Source organism: Channa argus, chromosome 11 (genome assembly GCF_033026475.1).
Source record: "Channa argus isolate prfri chromosome 11, Channa argus male v1.0, whole genome shotgun sequence".
Taxonomy (NCBI): domain Eukaryota; kingdom Metazoa; phylum Chordata; class Actinopteri; order Anabantiformes; family Channidae; genus Channa; species Channa argus.
Genome location: NC_090207.1, coordinates 4,028,872 through 4,050,829, shown reverse-complemented (window position 1 = coordinate 4,050,829; position 21,958 = coordinate 4,028,872). Strand labels below are relative to the sequence as shown.

Genomic DNA, 21,958 nt, shown 5'->3' with positions numbered 1-21,958 from the left:
TCCAAACAGTGACGTACCCACTGGCCGTGGTCCGAGAAGAGGGCCGCCAGGAACTTGTGACGGGGAGTTGGAGGATGTCTTGGAGCAACTCCACCTTGAAACTCACAGATCACAAATGATAGCACAAGGCACCATCAGAAGACATAAGAAGTCCATGTTCTGGCAGCTTAAGAATCACGAGATTTAATGTCACATGCACAGCAATACAACAAGGCATTGAAACCTGGTTTGTGTAAGTGTATATTGTGCATGTGTGTTCATAGTGTTCATGAGTTTGCTTGCCTGTGGGTAGAAGTTGTCTCTGAGCTTGCTGGATCTGGCTCTCAAGCTTCTACAATGTTTCCCTGATGGCAATAATGTCTATGGCAGGACTAGTTGGGGTTGTTTATGATTCTTCCATCTTTTCTTGTGTTGCCCTTGCTATAGAGGTTCCTGCGTGGATCGCAGTTCTGACCCTGCGATGTGTTGTGCTGCCAGGTTCAGCAGGCCATGAGGCAGCCAGAGAGAAAAACTCTCACCCATGTCAAACCTCTTATATCTCCCAAGGAAGAAAAGTCGCTGGTTTGCAGTCTTTAAAATATGGGTTGTCCGCCTCAAGTCATTACTTTGAGGAACCTGAAGTTGTTGACTCTCTCTACTTTTGTCCGGTGAATATAGGCAGAGCTATGTGTTCTCCGACCTCTGCTGCAGTGCAACACCCTCTCTTTGGTCCTGCGAACACCGAGGTGGAGGTTCTTGTGCTTGCACCATGATGTCAGGGCTCCTTTTACCTCTCTGTAGGTTGACTCCTCACTCCTAGTGATCGAGCCTATGATGGTGGCACTACCTGCAAACTTTATGATTCAGACAATTCGAATAATCCCAGTAGAAGATTTTGCCTTGTGACAGCTAAGTGGTCTGAAGTGAGTGAAGTGGGTCTGCAAGACTGGACACAGGACTAGTCAGAGGGGCTTTGGTGGCATACAAAGGAATGACAGCATAGTGCTTCATGGACTTTATTAACATCAGGGCTTGGGAACAGAACACATCATATAGGGTAGCGGGAGCTAACAGTTGGATGACAAATGATCTCCATGCAACTGGAACAAATCAATGGAGTAAGTTGGTAACATTGATAGAGTTTGTACCGTGATATTAGTGGTCGTGGGAAATGCTTGGAATCGGTGAGCAGGACGTCTGCATGGCAATAGTCAAAAAAGGTTGTGTGCATCCAAAGAGGTGGTGTAGTGGGTTCACAATGAGGCTGACCACTGCTGAGGGCTTTGGTTTGATCCAGTTAGCGACACACCGGCGTGTTTCAGAGACACACAGGCCTAATTAGCAATCAACGCATGCCTGCGTACTCGGGTCTAACTGAAATAATGTAGTGCATTTTCCATACGCACAAAACCTTTTATCTTCTTCACTTCAAAATGCACCGTCAAATGGAGGTGGCTGAGACTAGTAACATGATAAAAGGGTGCGTGAGTTATTATCTCTCTGTGAAGCCTGGCGCAGACAGAAAAAAAGGGACAGTGTTTTTCTATTTGGATGTGCAGCGAGCAATGCATCCATTTCACGCGGTGCACTGGGGAATTAAAGCATGAGTGACAGTTAGACGATCAGCTGGCGACTTCTGATCCCTTTCTTTTAGCAATCTATTCCCTTCGGGGAGGCTCTGTAACTGAACTGCATCAAAACATTTCGTCTGCGGGATTAAAAAAAAAAAAAAGACAAGGCAACGTTTCCTCACACACACACTTACAGTACAGTAATGTACAGAATGTGAGAAATGCCTTTGCCTTATTTCTCCTAATGTCTAATTTGGATGGACAGTGTTGCAGCTAAGCCAGCCACTAATTTCAAAGACTTTCATCAGTTGTGCCTTTTAAGCCCGCGGTTTACGTCGAACTAACAGATAATAGTCCACAAAGGGTATAAATGTGGCCGTGGAGAAAAGACTGCATCATCAGTGAGTTTTGTTTTTCCACATTTTTGGTCCGGACTGAAAAATCTGAAATATCTTAACAACTGTTACCAGCTGGACTGTCATGGTATTTACTGCAGACAGTCACGGCCCCTAGAGAATAATTCCCCCTGGCTTTGCGGTGATCCGCTGGCTTTTTCTTGTGTGCCATCTAGGGCCTGTTGCTTTTGGTCGGAATCCACGGACAGCCCACCACAGAACATGTCTACAGGGTGTTTTCAAGCCTGCTTCATTTTAGTCCGGTGGAATTTGAACAGTGGTTCGGTTAGTCCCTTGCTGTGGTTCGTTTGCGCAGCTCTGAAACCCACCAATCACACTCAGGTTTGGGCCAAGACTTCCACGCCAACTTCCGGGACCCCTTTACCGGTCGTGGACAAACTCGAGAGTAGTTTGTTGGTGGTGAGAACAGAAAAAAGCAGAAAGTGCAAAGCTGTGTTGAATTGTCAAGATGCTTTCTCACTGTTCCTTCAGCATTAATCTGCAGAGTTTTGCTTGGTGTATTGAGTAAATGAAAACCGGTCTGATCATGTGAAAAAAAAGATATTAAAAATGACATAAATACATTTGAAAACAATTATTCCAAACATTTGAATAATTATTTAGTTGTGTTTTTGCTTAAAAAAACAAAACAAAACTGGATGACTTCACTATGTCAGTTGTCTTCATTTAGTGGCTGAATCCCTGAAAAAAAAAATGAAAGTATATGAGCAGCTGTTTCTAACGAGACCAATGTGCTAAAATCGTCACTCATTACACTTCCTGTTATAGCTCGCTGTGGTGTGGTTGCGTAGCAGCCTTCTGAAGGACAAGAAAGCAGTAGTGTAGTAGGAACGAAGCCATTGTTGAAATAACTTACTGAAGTTTTCTAATCACACATTCCGCTTCACTGTCTGTCTTTTATTTCTGTGCAAGGGCCAAACCTTTGAAGCTCCCTTTCATTTTTTTTCCCCTGCAAGTAAAACAGAAGATGCAGGAGAACAGAGACGTGCGTCCAAACACCATCGCAGCTCAGCCAACCTCACGGAGAAAAATGAGTTGATGAATAGAGTGGTGCTGCTTATTGGCAAACTTACAGTCAGGCCATTTGTATTGCAGATTTAGGAATAAGAACAAGTGGGCTTTTAATGATGTGCATGCTCTTGCTGCTGTGTTTTATCAATTTCAATCTGCTGGGAGATATAAACCAAAAGCTGCTGTCTTTTATGTGAAAATCCGTCAAATATGACAATCCCCACACTGAGCAGAATCCGTTCTCTGTGTTGTCAACAAGGACATTAGGATGTGATTGGCTTCATGGCTTCCTGTAGGACTCCACCAGTCAAAAGCAGAATTGCTTCAATGACGCCCGGAGAAAACATCGAACGATCGCCTCTCTGCCGTCCTCCCTTCAGCCATTGTTCGACGAGTTGTAGGAGCCAGGCAGTAAGAAACATGTTATTAGGCGTTTGTGACATTTTTGAGACTGAGTCATTTTCTCTGGCTGAAATACTATGTTTGACTGGATCTCAGCCCACAGACAGTGAACAAACAGCAATAAGAGGATGATAGAAGCCACAGCGACGTCAGTTCAGACTTCGCTAAATAGCAAATCTAATCCATCAAATGCCATAAGAACAAACAATACCCTTCTGTGCTGCATAACATTGGATTTTCAAGCCTCTAGTGAATCTGCTTATGTACATTAGCAGTCAATTAACATCACACAGCAGAGAAAAACGAGGCCTTTGGTCTTTTGTCAAGCTTAAAACATCCAATTAGGGCGTGGGAGTGGTCGGCACTCTGGGTTGTGAAGAAGGTCGCGGGTTTAAGTTGTCATGTCCTCACCATGCGTGAGGAGCCCAAACACATGCAGTTAGGTAAATTGTACGTAGGCTTAAATGTATGTGACCACGACGTCATTAAACATATTTTTTTAAAAGCCACCATGGCCTTTTTTTTTTTTTGTTCTTTCAGATTTTACAGAAAATGGATTTTAAAAAACTGTATAAGGGAAGTTACTCTAGGCTCCGAAAATCAAGTCACATCTGTTTCCACAGTCTTAGGCGACAGCATTTGGAGCATTTCCAGGGCTTGGATGGACATGAAACGGACTGAATCATCGCTAAAATATGTACAACTGTATTAGAAAAATATTTGGTTGTAAATGTGCAGGTAAAAGATCAGTAAAAAGGCCTTGAACACAGCACAGGGAGAAACAGTGAATGTGCTTTGGAAAGAAACTACAGCATAATATGTTGTTGGACTCTCAGAAGCTTCATTGTTTAACAAGTTGTCGCCAGATTCATTACTTTAAATCGATTCACTTTTTAAGTCTGGGTCACTCTGGGCTCCAATTCAGAAGAGCTCTACTTCGTTTCCAGTTAAAAGCACAACAACTTCTTTACATCAGATTTGCATCGACTTGCTTTTTCACACAGCAGCTGAGCGTCCTCTGTTTCATAATGTGTAAATGCATCCTACCAGACTAAGGAAAAGGAAATGATACCATATAGCTTCATTATGCATCTAATATAAGGGGACATTAATAATGGAAGACTCCAAAAGAATTGTGCATTTTGAAATTCTATGTATCCTGTGGCCCACGTGACAGTTTTAGCTCTATTTGATGTTGATTTATGTCCAAGTCGATACTTGCAATTACCAAGCCAAAAACTAATGCTGTCAGCTTTTTGTTGTCCGGACATAAACATCACTTCAGCATCATTGTACAAATCTACTATACTTTTACTTTAACGTCAGCAGCAGGTTTGTCAGTAGTTTGTCAGTAAAACTATTTTGCTGAGCAGAATTTGATCTGGTCAGTAACACTACAATGAAATTTGTGGAATCATCTGTTCCATTTACATAATGTTAGCATCTAAGTCTACAATTTCACCTTGTACACACACCTGTAGACACAGATAAGATGGTCAGTAAAAATATTTCAGAAGATGATAACTCGACGATGGGTTTAGTTTAGTTTAGTTTGAGTTTGTATTGTGCGGTATACTGTGGCCCTGAGCGCTCACAGACCTGCAAACAGACAAAACACAAGCAAACAAAAAAAAAATCAGGAAATGCAACCAAATGAAGAAACGCACTGCAAAAAGGTGCAACACAGCAGAAATGTCACTACAAATCTGAATGTCTGTCAGTTTGTAGTGGAGACATTGCTGTGACACTGGAGCTGACTGTCGCTCAGTGGGTTGAGAAATGATCTGCGTAACACGTGAGCTTGTGTTTAGTTTCGTTTTTTTCACCATTTGCTGTGAGCTCTGGGGGGGCCCCTGCATTTTATCCCCTTATTATGAGATGCGTCTCATAAAGTGCCTATGATGTACAAGCAGTAGTTGTTCTGACTTGCACCTACGCAGATTTCCCGACATGCATTGTTTGGACCTTGAACTCTGTAGAGACTCCTCTTTGTTTGTAGTTTAAAACTCTGGTGCAGAGGTTGGCTTCAGGCGTCACAGTCCATCCCTCTACATATTGTTCTGTATCCTCGTGATCCCACTTTTCCAGATTTGTCCATTCGTGGAAAATCTCAGGATGTCTAAAAACACACAGAAACGGCATAAATCGCATGATCTAATGATGTAATTCTGTATGTGCTCTCAAGCTTGTCACCCTGTCATTATCACAGAAAGAAGTTGAGAAAATACCTTTGACGTACCTACTTTATACAGTCTTTATGTTGGGGACTGGCTATTCTGTCTTGAATTTCTATCTGTTTGTCTCATCTTCTTTCTTTGTTCATCGTCTCATGTGTTTTTTTTTTTTCTTTAAACTCCTTTCTAACACCACTCATTTCATTTTTTCTAATTCTGTCATCATCCTCTGCCTCCTACTGTTCTCCTACATTTGCATTTCAAATGTGTCCTGTCCTGTGCTCCAGTCTTTTGTGCTCCCCCTTTTTTGCAAATCCAAAGTCTGTTAATCAGAGGACAAACGGCTATAGAAGGTTTTTAATGGAGACTGCAGCCTCCCTGTAGAGTGAAAGTCCTTTTCCAAAACACCCTGTAAGAAAATAATCAATGTTATATAAAATTACACTGAGCCACTTTGTTCAAAATACACTTACTGTTCATTCAGTACACATCTCCTAAACTTTGTGCAGGTGTTAATGGGCTCTTACATGAGCTTACTTTGTTCGCCTTCAATTGGTCATTACTTCACTAAATACATGTTCTGATCAGGTGTATTCACGGTCTCCGTAATATCCTACTTTTTAGTTTTTCCACAATAATTATCTGCTGTGTATTGCGTATAGATTGATTTAGAGGTAATAGATGTCCTGTCTTTTCCTGACTTAAGTGTTTAAATGCTTCTGTGTGTGATTATTATTATTATTATTATTATACGTCCAACAGAAAGCATTCTGTGGAGATGCTTCACAGTAAAAAGCTTCTAGGTTTAAACCTGCCGTGTTTCTGTGGCTTTCGCTTGTTTGTTGAGTTTGCCTGCGTAGGCTTTGTCCCAAAAAAGGAAATTAATTTCCCCAGAGGTGTGAATGGCTGTCTGTCTGTGTGTCAGACCGGTGACAGCCAGGCGATCTGTCCAGGTCCGCATTCTGAGATCGAAGTGGTCTACTGGGATGATATCGAACTAAGCCTGACCGTTTTGTAACAGCTTTGTATGTAAGAAGCAGTGATTTCAAATTCTATTGTAGATTTTATGGGAAGCCAATGGAGAGAAGCTAGTGAAGGTGATATATGATCTTTCTTGCTAATTCCAGTCTGCACTCCTGCTGCAGCATTTTAGATTAATTGCAGGCTTTTTAGGGAGTTAGTGGGGCATCCTGAAATCCAACCTAGGAGTAACAAATGATCGTCATCAGATTTAGATGAGAGAGGTCCGATATTTAATAATCCACATTTAATTGTTTTGGGGCTTTGTTCTGTAACGGCAGTAGTCTTAACTTTTTATTAGTTTATCACGATTAACTCCTTGTGTTCATTTTTGGTTTATGACACAGTCTCTTTAGGTATTTGTGAGTTGTGGGGGGGGGGGGTGATGGGAGTAAGGACCCTGCACAGAGGCGTGCTGGAGTGGATCTCTCCATTCTGGGCTCAACTTTGGATTTGGTGGATTCACAATGTGCCAGTGGTTTAATGTAGATGATGAAATTCTCCAATCATTTGGCATTTTGCATTATTCTTAAGTTGTTCAACTATTGCTGCAGTCCTTCAAAGCGTGATGAACTTTGCCACATCCTTACGTCTGAAAGGTTTTGCCTTTTTGAAGTTGTGGCGCAGGAGTTAAAGCGGTCGTCCACCAATCCCACAGCTTTGTTGGTTCAATCCCAGGCTCCTGTGGTCACATGTCAAATGGTCAATGGTTTGCTTTGTAGCTTAAAGGTGAAAAGGTCATTTGATGGGACAGGGCACTGCGCCAAAAGAACTGTATACTACATGTAGCAGTGTTGTGCCGAAATCTATATTCAGTAATGTCTGTCGTTGCGGTGTGTGGTTCATTTGTTGTAAAAACCAGTAACACAACAGCACAGAGTGACGACTAACTGAGGAAATGTCTCTTGATGCTAATTTTTCCATGGCTGAGGTTCGTCGGTGCCGCCGTACTGTCCATCACTCGTATCACCAGCGTGGCTGCAGCAACCCATGTGCAAATCAAGTGTGGTAGGGGGTTGTGGGACAGTAGTAGTTTGAATCATTAATAGTAATCACAAAGCAGAGTAAAGGGACAACATTTCCTGCTGTGTCTCCCCCCGGAGCTATATTTGTGTTTTTTTTTTTGCTTCCTGTTTTGCGGCAGGGTGCATGATCGCGTGTATCATCACGATCGTGACGCACGTGTGACACACATACAGATACATACAGATCTGTCTGAGTTAAGGTTCAGGTCAACCTCCCACTGTACCTGAGCCATATTTAGCCATGCGGGAACTGGGTTATTATTTTCTTAGGCTTGGAGATACTGTACCTTCTGCCTCCAGGAGAGTAGAAGTAAAATGAATTTCTTTTGCAGGGCTTATACTGTAGCTTTGAAAGCCTACATTTGATTTAAACCCGATAAAATATGTTCTTTGGTAGTTAAAGGATGGTAGTTCAATGCTGAACTTTCTTCTTTTGGGTCCAGTTTGAGTAGTCTAGTGATTTAATGACATTAATGTTCTCTCTGACTACATTAAAATTTCTCTACTTCTAGCAGAAAAATGCCTCCAGATGATAATCAGTTGCAGTAACCTTCAGTTCAGATTATGTCATCTTGTTGATCACACTATGGGGTTTGTAATCATGGTCAACCTGCTTTTCCAGAGCTCCTGCAGATGACATTATCGGAACGCCTGATGATGAAAATCTCCTCCGAGTGATGTCATCTGGAGGAGTTTTTTTAAAGCTAGAAGCAGAGAAATAGTTTAATACATGGAAGTGAGTGGGACATTTTAAAGCATTAATGTACATTTACACCCTAAACTAAAGCCAAAAAGAAGGAAAAAAAAGTTGAAAAATGGCGCAGTTGCCCTTTAATGTAGTTCTGTAGTACCATAGTAACGGCTGCCAGCTTCAATCTGCATTTCTCAGGTAACAATGTATAATTAACCCTCGGCCTCTCTCCTGATGTCCATCAGGTTACGCTCCAGTCACAGGAATGTGCCACGACGTCCGGAGCTGCACTCTGAACCATGAAGATGGCTTCTCATCAGCCTTTGTAGTAGCTCACGAGACTGGACATGTGTAAGTGCCTCTTGTTTTGTGACAGAATTAACTATAATAATTGCTCTTCTTCCAAATGTCCCGTATTGAGTGTAACCATCATCCTGGGGCTTTTTTTTCCCCCCTGTGATGTGTATCATAAGTGACCTTTTGGCATTTTGATCTCGAACATTGTGACAGCAAGAGTGTTGCCTTGTTTGAATGTCATGGTTTGTGAATCAAGTACGAAAACACAAGGACGCAGTCACAAGCTGTATTTGCATGCAGCATAGTCAACATTCCAAGAGACACATTTCATTTCTGAAGAGGGCTTCAAATAAACAATCAGCACAGACATCAGAAATGTCAGAAATAAGTACATATTCAACCACTTGGGCAAATGCACAATAGCACAGTTAGACTTCATTTAGAGTGATGTTGCGTCACAAACTGAACTGCAGGCAGAGGTAAATCATGCACATTATTATGAAAGTACGCAGGTTGAACTTGCTCATTTGTGAGAAGGTAATCGGACATTTGAGCAGAAATTACATATGGCGCATGGATGTTGGCTATTTGTAAAGAAAACGCCAAGATTGTCTTTGCAAAACTGCAGATGGAGAAAGGTTTTAACACAGTGTAGCTGTTTGGATCAGTGAAATACATTTCTACATTACACTTATACAAATACATTTTAAAGATTTATATGTAATCTGGCCAAAACAGAATATCACTGTCTTTTTAATAACACACATGATCCACAATAGCTCTCCCAGTAGAGTACAACCAGTACTCTGTCCAATCAGCATAGTTTCTCTCGAGGCGACGATGAGATATCGCAGTCACAAAGATGGACATACAATATATGGACAGTCAAAAGAAAAGTATTTTTTTTTATATTGTCTACGGCCACGGCTTTCACCAGCAGGGAGGCGTAAAAAATAAATACAATTAGAAATAAAAAAAAGGCAAACGGGACTTTTTTTTATTGCCTCAGTGTCGACGCCAACTGTTGCAGAGTCAGTGCAATCAGATACTAAGAGGGGTTAAGCCTTTGTGTGATGCCAGGATTTAAGAGATCATGGCTTATAATCTGAGGAACGGTTGGTCTGCTCAGTACAGTCAACATCCACAACATCAGACGGTGCCAGAGGGTTAACATCACATATGAAGTGTTTCCAGTTGATGCTGTGGCAGAAATGGCTTTGAAATGTTCTGCACCACAGCTGCAGGCTGCAAACTCACCAAGTCCTTTATTTATGTTTGTATTTTTTTGAGCTCCTGAGGATGAAGTGACTTGCCGTAGAGAAAAGCTGTCCTTCAGCGGGAGGAGCAGCAGCCGCCGAGGGTCAACCAGCTGAGATAGCAAGGATGAGACCTGCTGAAATGTCTCAGAGCGAGAAGCTGAACGCTCCAAGTTCACAGTTGTTGCTCTGCAGTTAAAACTGGGGGCCAGTGAACAGAGGGTTTTATCTTGGGAGAAAGAGCCATATAATAACAATGTGTATACACAAACACATACAGCTTTCTAGTGCTGAGACATAATCTTAAAGGGGAAGTTCAGAGACCTTGAATTCAGTTTCTATATTAAATCCTTGTATAGGTAAAAAAAAAAAAGCTATTGACTGCTGCTAAGCTTCTAAGAAAAGAAAAGAGCCTTATTTTAAAAAATCTTAAGCGTTTCCTGAGATGAGGAGATAAATTGCTGCCTCAAGCAGAGCCAGGCTATTGAAGTGCTACCGGTTGTGGCTGATGATGACTGAAGATACGTTTGCATTTCTCACTCAGTCATCCGTGGTGTTTCGTTGCCTCTTTCAGAGCCTGTTTACATGGCGCGTCCACATTCGCACCCACATGCGAACATTCATGTAGCAACATAACAATGGACTTGTTTTCAATATTTGAAACTGTTGCCCACTGAGTATGTCCCTCTTGTGTCAGCCAAGGGAGACATAGTAGCAGCAAATAAAAGAAATGTAGAAGAAGAGTGAACAAAAAAAGGTTTGGGTGTGGGCAGAGTGGACAGACGGAGCTCAGACGGAGAACGAACGCCTCCACAACATTAAATCCAACACCTACCACATCCAGACTAATTGGAAATGGTGCAATTGCGAGTTGTTGTCCGATGCTTGTTTTGGTTCAGCAACCCATTGGGGATTTGCTGGGTTGTCTTCCACCTTAGCTCCACTCATTACGGAGCAGTTGTTCAGTGTATTGTATGGTATTTGTGAAAGGTTTATGCTCCTTCCTGCCTGTTGCAGACGAAAAAAGAAATCACTGCAACATAGGCGCCTGAAAGTTTTTAGGTTTTTTTGTTTTTTGTGGGTTTTTTTTTTCCTTGGTGCTAGTTGGGGTTTGGTTATAGTCTTCCATAAACCGCATACACTGGAACTTGGTATTTCTAAATCAGTTTTAAAGTACGTAGGCCTAAACTATATTAAATGTCAAGTCACCTACCACACACAATAGAATAATGATCACATATTAAGAACAAGTAAAACAATCATGATCAGTGCACGTTTTTTTTTAAGGTTCAGGTAACTGTTACCTCACATCGTTGAGTCTTTAAGTTTGACAAAAGTCAAAGGTCACAGTTACTGTGACCCTATAACCGTACCTTCCCTCTATCTCATTCGCGTAAACATGACTTCACACAAATGTCAAGCACGTTTCATTTTGGGTGTCAAAGGTCAAGGTCGCTGTGAGCTCACGTTCATCCATTTCTATTGAGCTTTTGTGCCAGAGGTCAAAGGTCACGTGATTCTTGTGACTGCGATAACACGGCATACAATTGGTGGAATTTCCTCGAATCTAGCAGATGCATCCAACAGGATAAAATGATTTCAGTGGTCAAAGGTCAAAGTCACAATGAACTCCAGTGAACATCGATCAGATTCTCATCAGTTCTCAGAAATCCCAGAAAAGAATTTAATTTCATCGGGCAAAAACATCTGCTCGGATTTATAGCTGAACTAATTAAGATATGACTGGACAGACATGTAGATAAACTACAACTTGATTGGTTCGCTGAGGCAAATAAGAAATAATGTTTACTTTGCCCTTATTCAGAGCTTTTTGCATTAATTCTGGAAAATACTGTTATTTTTGTGTCAAGAAAATAAATTACATCCATTAATATTTTTAAACATTAATTGCTAGAGTAGTTTAACCGCAGAAACAAAAGTGTCCACATCTGGGGTAGAAACCAATTGGTTTCTGGTGATGATATTGGAGCCAACATGAGACAATGTGTATGATAAGAGAGGCAGCTCTCACAAAGAACTGGGTCGGATGACAACCGATGCATAACGATCGCTAACACCCAAAGGACCCATACGCAGCAGACACACAGCAAACAAAGAGATCCACCATCTGTCCACTTCACGAACCAATTTTGAAGCACCTCGAATTGTGTAGGACACGTGCTGTATAAATAGAAATTAAAAAATAACTTGGTTTGCAACATAGTTGGTCCAGAATACATTTATCTGCTTTCCTGTAAGATTCCTACATGTAATATAGTTTAGCCCTACATACTTTAAGTAAACTATACTTTAAACTGATTTAGAAATACCATGCACCAGTGTGTGCTGTTTTTTGCTGTTAAAATGATAATGGTTTTGTCCACAATGAAACGCGTATCAATAAAGATGGAGAAGAAAGGGAGAGAAATAGATTAAACATCATACAGCTGTGAGGAAGTGTGACGAAATTGAAGTTAAACAAATTGAAATGTACGCTTCACTTCTTCTCTATTTAAGTGCAAGTAAAGTATTTGCATAAATAAGTTGATTAGATATGTTTTTTTTTTTTTATCATCACTCAGGGGTGTAAAAGCAACTGAAAGCTCCTTGACGTGAGCATGTAGTCTGTAAATTATTATATTAGTCTGTCTGTCCCTGTGGGAGCAGGTTGGGCATGGAGCACGACGGCCAAGGCAACCGCTGCGGGGACGAAACGGCGATGGGAAGCGTGATGGCTCCTCTGGTGCAGGCGGCCTTCCATCGATACCACTGGTCCATGTGCAGCGGACAGGAGCTTAAGAGATACATCCAGTGAGTTCGTGTTTGCAGGTCATGAAAGCTGGGCCTCCATCCTGCTGGTTTGAAATGTTTCACTGCCCTTTTTACAGTCATTTCACCAGAACTGAATAGGCTCGTCGGGCGGACAATCATGGAAGGTGAGAGTAAGGTGAAAGTCCTTCGGTGTGGCCACCCTGATGGACATTTGAAGTGGTCTTAATATTCCTGCGGACAGATGAGAAAGCTGGATAATGACTGGAGACAGATTGTGTCTGAGACCTGCAGCTGGCTTCTTTCGCTCCTTTCAAGCTTGTGTCACGCCTGTCCAAAATGTCCTCAAATTAGAGTCTTTTATCCTTCAGCTGTAAGTCCACTGCCGATTCTGGTCAAAAGGTGTCTCGGTTTCTCCAGAGCTCTGAACATTCGTCACTGCAATGGACCACAAACGCTCTTTTGCCCAGTCAAATGATGCGGACGTCAAGTTCTTCACTGATCTGTAAATGAATCAGTTTCTGATGGTTTCAGTTCAGTAGAGCATGGACACCTGTCTATCTATCAGCTCTCTTCTATCTATAGCAGCCCCCAGCTATTATGAGTGGATGCATTGTGGAGAAAAAAAATCTACTACATCCTATGAAGTGTTAGAGCAGAATGATGATGTAGAATAATAAGCTTGAAAGCGCTTGAAAAGCATGTTGTTATAGATTTTCTCTGAAAGCTTTCTGTGCAGCGTTCAGGTATCAAAGTGGTGCGTGTTTAAACAAGTGAGCAATTACTTGAGAGCTGCATGACAACAAAACACTAAATTGCTAAATGTTCAACTGCTCACTCAGAGCTGAAATTAGATGTTTAGTCCAGGTGCTTTTTTATCCGCTTTCAACTTTCCAAGCATGGCTTTGTTTTTGTTTGTTAGCTCATTCATTAAGTGGTAAATTAAATTGTATAAATGCCCAAACAGGCTGAGCACGGAATGGAGATAAAGGCTGACGCGAGTACATTAACCGAGGGGAAATTCAAAAGTCACCAACCCGTATGTAAATAATGGCTGGAATCACACTGAAAGGGATTCATTTGTAAGTCCAGTAGCACAGGTTCCATATCTTCCAAAGAACGTCCTAGTAAACGTCTTCATATATTTCTAAACGGGAGCTGCTGTTGAGATGTTAATTACCAGGAATTTCCAGTAACGAAGAAAAGACACTTCATGCACTCAGCAGCTACTCTAACAAATGTAATTCTGCATCACAGGTTCCTTTGAATCTAACTGTAGGAAATGAAAGGAACCTTTCCTGGAAATCATCTGGAAAAATGCAGGACTTGTGAAGTAAAGTGTTGACATCAATTCTGCATCATATGAGAACCAAGTCCATGTGACACACTCCAGACCCCTTCTCTGCCTTTTTATTAACTCCATTCATTATAACTGAACAATTTCTGCAGATGTTTTACCGCATGGTTTATCACGTAATACATCCTTTAATACTTTTGATGAAGTAAAGTAAATATTAGTTTCATTGGCAGCAACCTAACAACGGTTTAAAGGTGCACAGAATCAATTCGCACACTCCATAATGCATTGCATCTGTTAGGAGCAACAGCGTGGTGAGTATTAGTATTCTCTGCATTTGAGATGGTTAAATGCTGCACAGGGCCACAAGGTTTTGAAAAACCCTCTTTTATCTTTACCTGATATTGCGTTTCCATGCGGTATTTGACACCAGCATCAACCTTTCCTTTCATTTCCTCACAGCACCTACGACTGTCTCTTGGACGACCCCTTCAAACACGACTGGCCGCAGCTTCCTGAACTCCCTGGCATCAACTACTCAATGGATGAGCAGTGTCGATTTGACTTTGGAGTGGGCTATAAGATCTGCACTTCAGTGAGTACAGTCACGTGGCTTCCATTTAGCGGAAAGGTGCTACTTGCAAGCTGTTCCTGAAAAGGTCTGTAAGTGAAGCTCCGCAGTGGAAAAGAGGGTAGGAGATGGGATCATAGAAAGTTAATTTGCTCTTAGACAGCAGGGGGGAAAATGCCACCCGACCTGAAACCTCCTCAGGCTTTGGAAACGGATCTTGAGATGAGCAGAGCAGAGAGGTTCCGGTGAGCTTTTTGCAGAACGCGTGCACAGATAATGACGATGGTACTAACTTTTTAAATAACTGCAGACTTGCATGGGCAGCTTCAGACGGTGGATTAGTGCACACTTCAAACGCACATCTGCTTTCTTTGGTGCCGTCTCCTATCGTGCTGCATCTCTGCAGACGGTGAGCTGAACACACATTCTTATCAACAAAACTTCTCTCTTCTTCTTTCACTGCTCATATCACGCTGATGTGCACTGGCTTTTACAGGGTTTGATGTCATTTTTATAGCAGTAGTGAGTGAGGATGCCAATTAGAGCTGGTCTTACAAAAATGAAAAGTTAATCCGTCCACTGACAATACTGTCAAAGTAATATGAGCAGCGGGTTCTTTGCTCTAAATATTTCATGACAACTGTTGAGAATAGTTGAAAATACAAATAGGTCATAGTGGGTATTCTTACAGGCTGCAAATGTGAGTATAATATGTCCGAAACCGCGGCACAAGATGAGTAATGGACTTGATCATATCAGTGCAGAATACAAAATACCCCTTCAGTAAAAAGCCGTGTCTCCCATTTATCAACTTAAAAATTGCGGAACAAACACTCATGTTGACACTGTGGGGAACAACATAGGACATCGCAGAGACAAACGAGAGCAAGCAGGACCTTTAGTGGATGACTAAGCTGTTGACTTTCAATCGAGGTTGAAATTTTGTTGACAGCATTTCGACATTCAGCAGACTCCTTGAAGGCTTCATCATTTGACTTCAGTAAATAAAAGAATGTGGAGGTCGGCCAGTTTTGACATTTAATATCTTGTATAATAAAATAGTCAGTTGACCCAGAGGATTTAGTTGCAGTTTGCTCTTTGCACATTTTGCTCCTTAATTTACATGTTATTATATTGTACTTTTTAACCCAGAGCCCAGAGCAGCCACTGCATACGAATGTTGTTCACTTTGTCTTCACACTTTGTCTTCCAAATCTCCAGGAGTGACCTGTATCTTTAAGCTGCTGTCACCAACCCCTTGAATATTAGCGGTGTTTCGGTGGCAGTATTGTTGTTTCATCCCAGGCTCGCTGCATCATCCAGCTGTAAAACAGTAAAACAGCTTAAAAAACAAAACACTGTTCACTGCCTGCCCAAAACAGATGACAAACGGATCGAGTAGCTGGATGTTACTCAGCCGGGAAAGCATCAGATATCCTCAGGAGATGGTAGAGACTGTAAGAAATATTGATGACGCTCTTTTTGTTTGGAAAGAAGCAACTATTTTCCACATCTGTAATACTATGATGTAAGAATCTTTTTAAATTGTAAGATGTATTTAGTATGTATGTATTACTTTCCATCGGCCTTATGGACCCTGGATTTATACGAAGCTCAGCTTGACAAAGGAAGATCATGATCAAACTCACCTACCTCAGCCAGTGGCAGCATTTCATAATTAAACAATAAGACTGTCACTGACTCTGTAACACCGACTGACAGGCAGTGATTCAGAGCAAGTTCAGCTGATCCACAATGGGTCTAAAAAAAGCCTTCGAGCAGGTTGCGCACAGAACCTGATTTCTGTACTGTTAACTTTGTTATGTTGTACAAAGCTGGACACATGCGTAATGTCACCAACATATGCAGGTCTTTCACGTGATGTCATCAGGTCACATGACCTGTTTTTTTGCACTGACTAATTGCTGGATATGTGTCCCCACCCTGCTTTACCTGTGGCCATAGAGGCTGATGTAGGCTTTGAAGTCCTGGCTTGTGAATGGCGATAGGTGAAACCCGTCGATGCAAGTATCAGGCATCAGCCCGATCTTGCCATTGTGTACTTGTACATTGTGTACTTTCCAATCTTGCGCCTGATCATATTTTAACCATCGCAGGTGGCAGGTGTGAAAATATCTGTGGTTTATAGCTTTTTTTCAGATAATTAATGGCTTCAAAAGCAAAGCTGAATTCAGGTCCTCACTCCAAATCTGTGCTTTGTTTGTCTTTATTCCCTTTCTTTTCATTCCATTCAGTGAAAGTTATATATTTGTCTTGGCAGAGGAACCCATTTCCGTTCTCGTGGGATTTGCTAAACTGCAGTGGATCATTAAGGATTTACTTTCCAGCTACTCATTCTAGAAGCAAAACAGTTTGGTACTTACAACAGTGTGTAAGTACAGTGTGTAAGCGTGTACTAAACTGTAAGTACGTGTACACAATCTGGGGAAAGGTGGCATTGGGACATCCCTAATCAGAGTAATTGAAATATATTTTATCCATCTGAGCACATGTCAGCATGTCCATAAACATTCCAGGAGTGAAAATATGTGGCTCATCTAACCCCAATTGTGTGAGATTGCGATATTTCTGCCTGTTTTCACCATCCCGGAGAAAAAGGGTTGTAGCCCAGGCTGCTCTGTTTGCCTCCATCATAATCCAATCATCTGAAAAGCGGCCACGACAAGTCCACTCCACAGTCACTTGAGTGGTCATTTTCACGCCACGGCTGATAACTTGAACCATAGGCCAAATACCCCAGCAGACAGTGTCACCTGAAAATTGCAGTCAACTCAGTGACTCGTCCAACATGGCTGCCAAAAGAGAATATGATGAATTCAATTCAATTCAACTTTATTTATATAGCGCCAATTCATAACAAAGTCATCTCAAGGCACTTTACAGAATAAAGTCCACACTATAAAGATGTATAGAGAGAACCCAACAATTCCCCCTTGACCGAGCCCACGGCAACAGTGGAGAGGAAAAACTCACATCACCTATATTTCATTTTCATTTCATTACATTCTTAAGTTTTCAGTGATTTTAGAGGAAATAGATTCGTACTTTTTGTGTTTTGGCTCCAAAAGCACTTTGGTTTTGTTAAGAAAAGAATTTGGTTTGGGTTAGATCATTAGAATTTGATTTACCCTTAAATTCACTGATTCCCCTCAAAAGATGTGACTCTGCAGTAGCAGCTGAAAGATCTGAATCATTAGCTCTAAAAACACACGTGCACGCTCATTAGCTCGGTGCACTCAGAGGTATATGTATGAGTTTTTACTGAACGCATCTCATCTACTTCCAACATCCATTTTAACACGTGTTGCGTACAAGTTGATGGGTCTTGTGCATCCAGTTTTATTGGTCCAGTAAAATGAAAGAAGAATTGAGCTGTACTGTTGTCTTGGTGTGTGGATTAATACCAGGACCCCCTGACGATTGTCTGATGAAGGGAGACCTGATGTACTCGGGTAGACACTGATGTGCATAAGGGTGCAGGGAACAGCTAAATTAGTTCATCTGATGTTTTCAAAAAATCCATCTAATGCAATGCGTTTAATCTTCTCAGTTTCCGAATATGCGAACATTTTACTAAACTACACTAACGGTCAGATTTTTGTTCAACTCTATGATGAGCTGAATGAAAAACTCAAAAAAAAAGTTTAAACCGTGCTGTAAACAAGCAAGAGGCTGGAAACTCACTGAGAGACCCAAAGCAGGATTTGATGACTTGTTATGTATTTTTGCAGAGGCTGTAGCTGCATATTGATTTTATCTTTGGACTTTATATTTATTATCTTCTTTTTCACATCTAACCAACCTGTTGGTTTCAGATTATCTGAGAATAAAGTACTTACCAGCAGCCACTAAACAGCCACATGATTTTTACACACACACACACACACACACACACACACACACACCCTAAATTGAGTCCAAGAGGTTGTCAAGACAAAGACCTAATCAAAATATGCATATATGGGGACCTGGTGGCTCAATGTGTAGAACATTGGGCTGGGATGCAGAGGCCCGCGGGATCGAATCCCACCCCATTAGGCGTGGCCCCGCCCAGCCACCAAGGGCCACCCTGGCCACCGGACCCCAGCCTGGATAAAACGCGCCACGCCGCCGACTCACACAATTAATTTAATGGGAAAATCCGAAGTTTTCAAAACCAACTTCAGACTGTCTACATTTATACAGTACGAAATATGTAAACAGGTAGATAGAATAAATTATGACATCGATGCTTTTATGATGTTTGCATAATCTCTCCTCTCGTTCCTGCTTAGAAAAATAGCACCTGCAACGTGGATTAACTGCACAGGAGAAAGTGCTTCATGACTCACTGTAACAGCCAAAAAAAAAGGTCAAGAAATTGACTAATTTCAGAGGCGTTTCTCAAGCAGATGGTAGAAATAGCTGTTCGAAACAATTATAGGACCTCGCGTTGGTCACGGAGCCTTACGGCAAAGCAGCGCTCCAAGCAGATCTGTTCCAAATTGTCAGACCGGCTTCCCTGAAAGCGTGGTCAACAATAAACTGCTCACAAAGAGACCTTCACAATCCACTAAGCTGTATGCTTCTCATAGGGGAGAGTGACTGTACAGTACCTGTGCATGTTTTTTTTGTTATCTCCAATCTGCATCTTCTATCAAACACATGTTTTTGTTAAAACAACCATGAAGAAATCCACAGGATCACAACCCACACTACTAAGTTTAGGGGATTATAATGTAATGGCACCAGACAATCAACACTTGTATCTTGTATAGCAAAGCTATTTTTCACTTGCTTTACATCCGCTGATTTTTCTCTCTTGTGTGTTTCAGTTTCGCACATTTGACCCGTGTAAACAGCTGTGGTGCAGTCACCCAGACAACCCGTACTTCTGCAAAACCAAGAAGGGTCCACCTCTCGATGGGACCGAGTGTGCCCCTGGAAAAGTAAGCTCTAGATTCCATATAGTGCTACGTGGTCAAAAGTATAAAGAAAACCAGAAATTTGAATGATACGTCGTCTGCATACAGCAGTTTCTCCATAATCATGTCACAAATAATAAATATTCATAAGTATGCCAGCATCAGCATTCTAACAATATGTGATTGTTGATCATGTCCAAAATCACAGAGTGTAACAGCCTCCATTTTTCTGGGAAGGCTTTAAAACCATTATTGTTTTGGACCTTGCTTCATGAATCTGCTCCTATTCAGCCCAAAGAGCTTTAATAACGTCAAACACTGATGCGCGGCGATTGGGCCTTGGCTCACAATCACAGTTCAAATTCATCTCCGGTCAGGGCTCTGTGCAGGTCAGTGAACTGGGAAAACCCCATTGGGAAAAAATAAATACAAATTCTTTCTGAAGCAAACCATTTAGTAAAATTAAAAAAGGACCTTAACCAGAACGAAGGACATAGCAAAAGTTTGTACTGTAATGTTTTACATTTTCTTCCTTGTTTTATTATTTGCTCAGTCCTGAAAGGAGTCTTTTGTGTTTGGCCTGCAACTTATTTCTCCCTGTCATCCTCTGTAGTGGTGCTACAAAGGTCACTGCATGTGGAAAAATCCTAATCAGGTCAAGCAAGACGGGGTCTGGGGCACCTGGAGCAAATATGGCTCCTGCTCACGGTCCTGTGGAACTGGAGTTCGCTTCCGAACGCGTCAGTGCAACAACCCAGCGTAAGTGGCAACAACATGATTTCCCTCTGTGAGGTGTCGTGTCAGACGTTTTCAGTCTTTGGTCAAATCGGCAAAGTTTTCTTGAAAATAATCGGGCAGCAGACAGAAAAAGCTCAAAAAGTGAGGTTAGTTTTATTGGTGGAAAAGGTCATTAGACCATTACAGAGGTTCGAGCCCAGGTCTGAAACCTGTGGATGCTGTTGGCTTCTTTCATACTGCCTCCGCAAGGGGATTCAACTTTTTTATTGAATTCAACAATTTGACGCCGTTAATTCAAAACTAATTTGTTTTCATATTCCAGCATATGTCCAGTCCTCAGTAGGTCCTATTCATCTGACATTTCCGAACTGTTCAATAGCACATTTATTTATTTTTTAATAATAAAAAGTAATAATTCATGCATTTATACAACGCTACGGTGAACTCAGAATACCCCTCCCTCTGATTTGGATGCGGTTGTCAAGGCTCTGGTCCTTGTCCCTAAAAAACTGGCTCAATCCAGTTTTGTCTAGAGACCAAAGTTTTCACCCCAGTGCCACCGCAGCCTTCTCCTGGATACCGATGGCTAAATTCCTTCCCTTGAGCTCCACCCTTGGCGTGTAAGGAGCTAAATTTTTACCTTACAGATTAAGTCTTACTGCTGGAAAAAACACCTTATGAAACTGCACTCGTACTCTTAGACATCAGCAAAGTCAATAATACAGATTTATGCCCAAACCAAAAAAAAATAACCCATGTTGTTAGTGTTTTCCAACACGGAGGGATTGTGAATGTCTGTCGAAGGTGAAGGTCGAAATAATGAAGGATGCTGGTTCTGATAAAAATCCTTTAATGTAATTCGAGATGAACTTCAAAAGGCGGCTGTGTTCTGATTGGCTGCTTTGACTGAAGGTTTTCCGTAATCCAACTGATATGAGAGCGACGTGTCTGTTCTGTCGGCAGTTACGCAAACACCGTCTAAAAGAAATGTTAACAGCAGTGTGTGGAAGATCAGAAAACACCCTCATGGATGGTGATTTGTTGTGTGGATTAAAGTTTAATTTAGAAAAAAAAAAAAAGGATCACCAGCACATAACAGGACCAGGATCCTCGAGATTGTTTTCATTTTCACTTGCAGCTAAACATCAGTCTTTGCACGGCTGAGGCTTTATACAACTGTTTCCACATAGTTTCCTCTTACAACTGTTAAATAGCTTCTTTCTCAGCAGGAAAATGATCAGATTTAAATAGTCTGGCTAGGCCTTCAAAACACTGCATCTTTAATTGCTCAATAACTCATCAGTGTGAGTGAATACCACAAGCGTTGGAACAGGAAAATGATATGGTTAATGGCGGGTATCATTAAAATATGGTTTTAGAAATTAGGTACATTAGCAGCATTTGTAAGCCCGGATTCTTTCAGAAAAGCCTCTCGGCATCGTAGCGTGTGATCGCAGCTCCACTTTTGAAGCAGGGTTCTTTTCCTGATCTTGGTTTCAAAGAGAAGCTGCGTCTGATCAGCCCCTCTGATGTGCATCCATTTCTCTCTGGCAGACCCTCCAATGGTGGCCAGGACTGCCCAGGAGTAAACTACGAGTATCAGCTGTGCCACACGGACGACTGCCCCAAGCATTTTGAAGACTTCCGAGCCCAGCAGTGCCAGCTCCGCAACTCCCACTTTGAATTCCAAAATGCCAAACACCACTGGCTGCCGTACGAGCACCCTGATGGTAATCCAGGAAATGCTGTCGGTTTAATTTGTCCTGTCACGTTCCATTTTTTTATTTTTTTTTTAAACAACAATGAAAGTATGCAA

At 41.6% G+C, this 21,958-nt stretch overlaps 1 protein-coding gene across 2 annotated transcripts in view; it reads left to right on the top strand.

The window, feature by feature from the left end:
* adamts3 (ADAM metallopeptidase with thrombospondin type 1 motif, 3) overlaps positions 1–21,958 on the top strand; it is a 114,678-nt gene that overhangs the window by 61,758 nt on the left and 30,962 nt on the right. For both annotated transcript variants that reach the window (XM_067521808.1, XM_067521807.1), the window contains exons 8-13: positions 8,535–8,640; positions 12,510–12,653; positions 14,371–14,503; positions 19,315–19,428; positions 20,018–20,163; positions 21,697–21,872. In XM_067521808.1, coding sequence (XP_067377909.1) covers positions 8,535–8,640; positions 12,510–12,653; positions 14,371–14,503; positions 19,315–19,428; positions 20,018–20,163; positions 21,697–21,872 — 819 coding nt within the window. The remainder of the gene's footprint in view (positions 1–8,534; positions 8,641–12,509; positions 12,654–14,370; positions 14,504–19,314; positions 19,429–20,017; positions 20,164–21,696; positions 21,873–21,958) is intronic.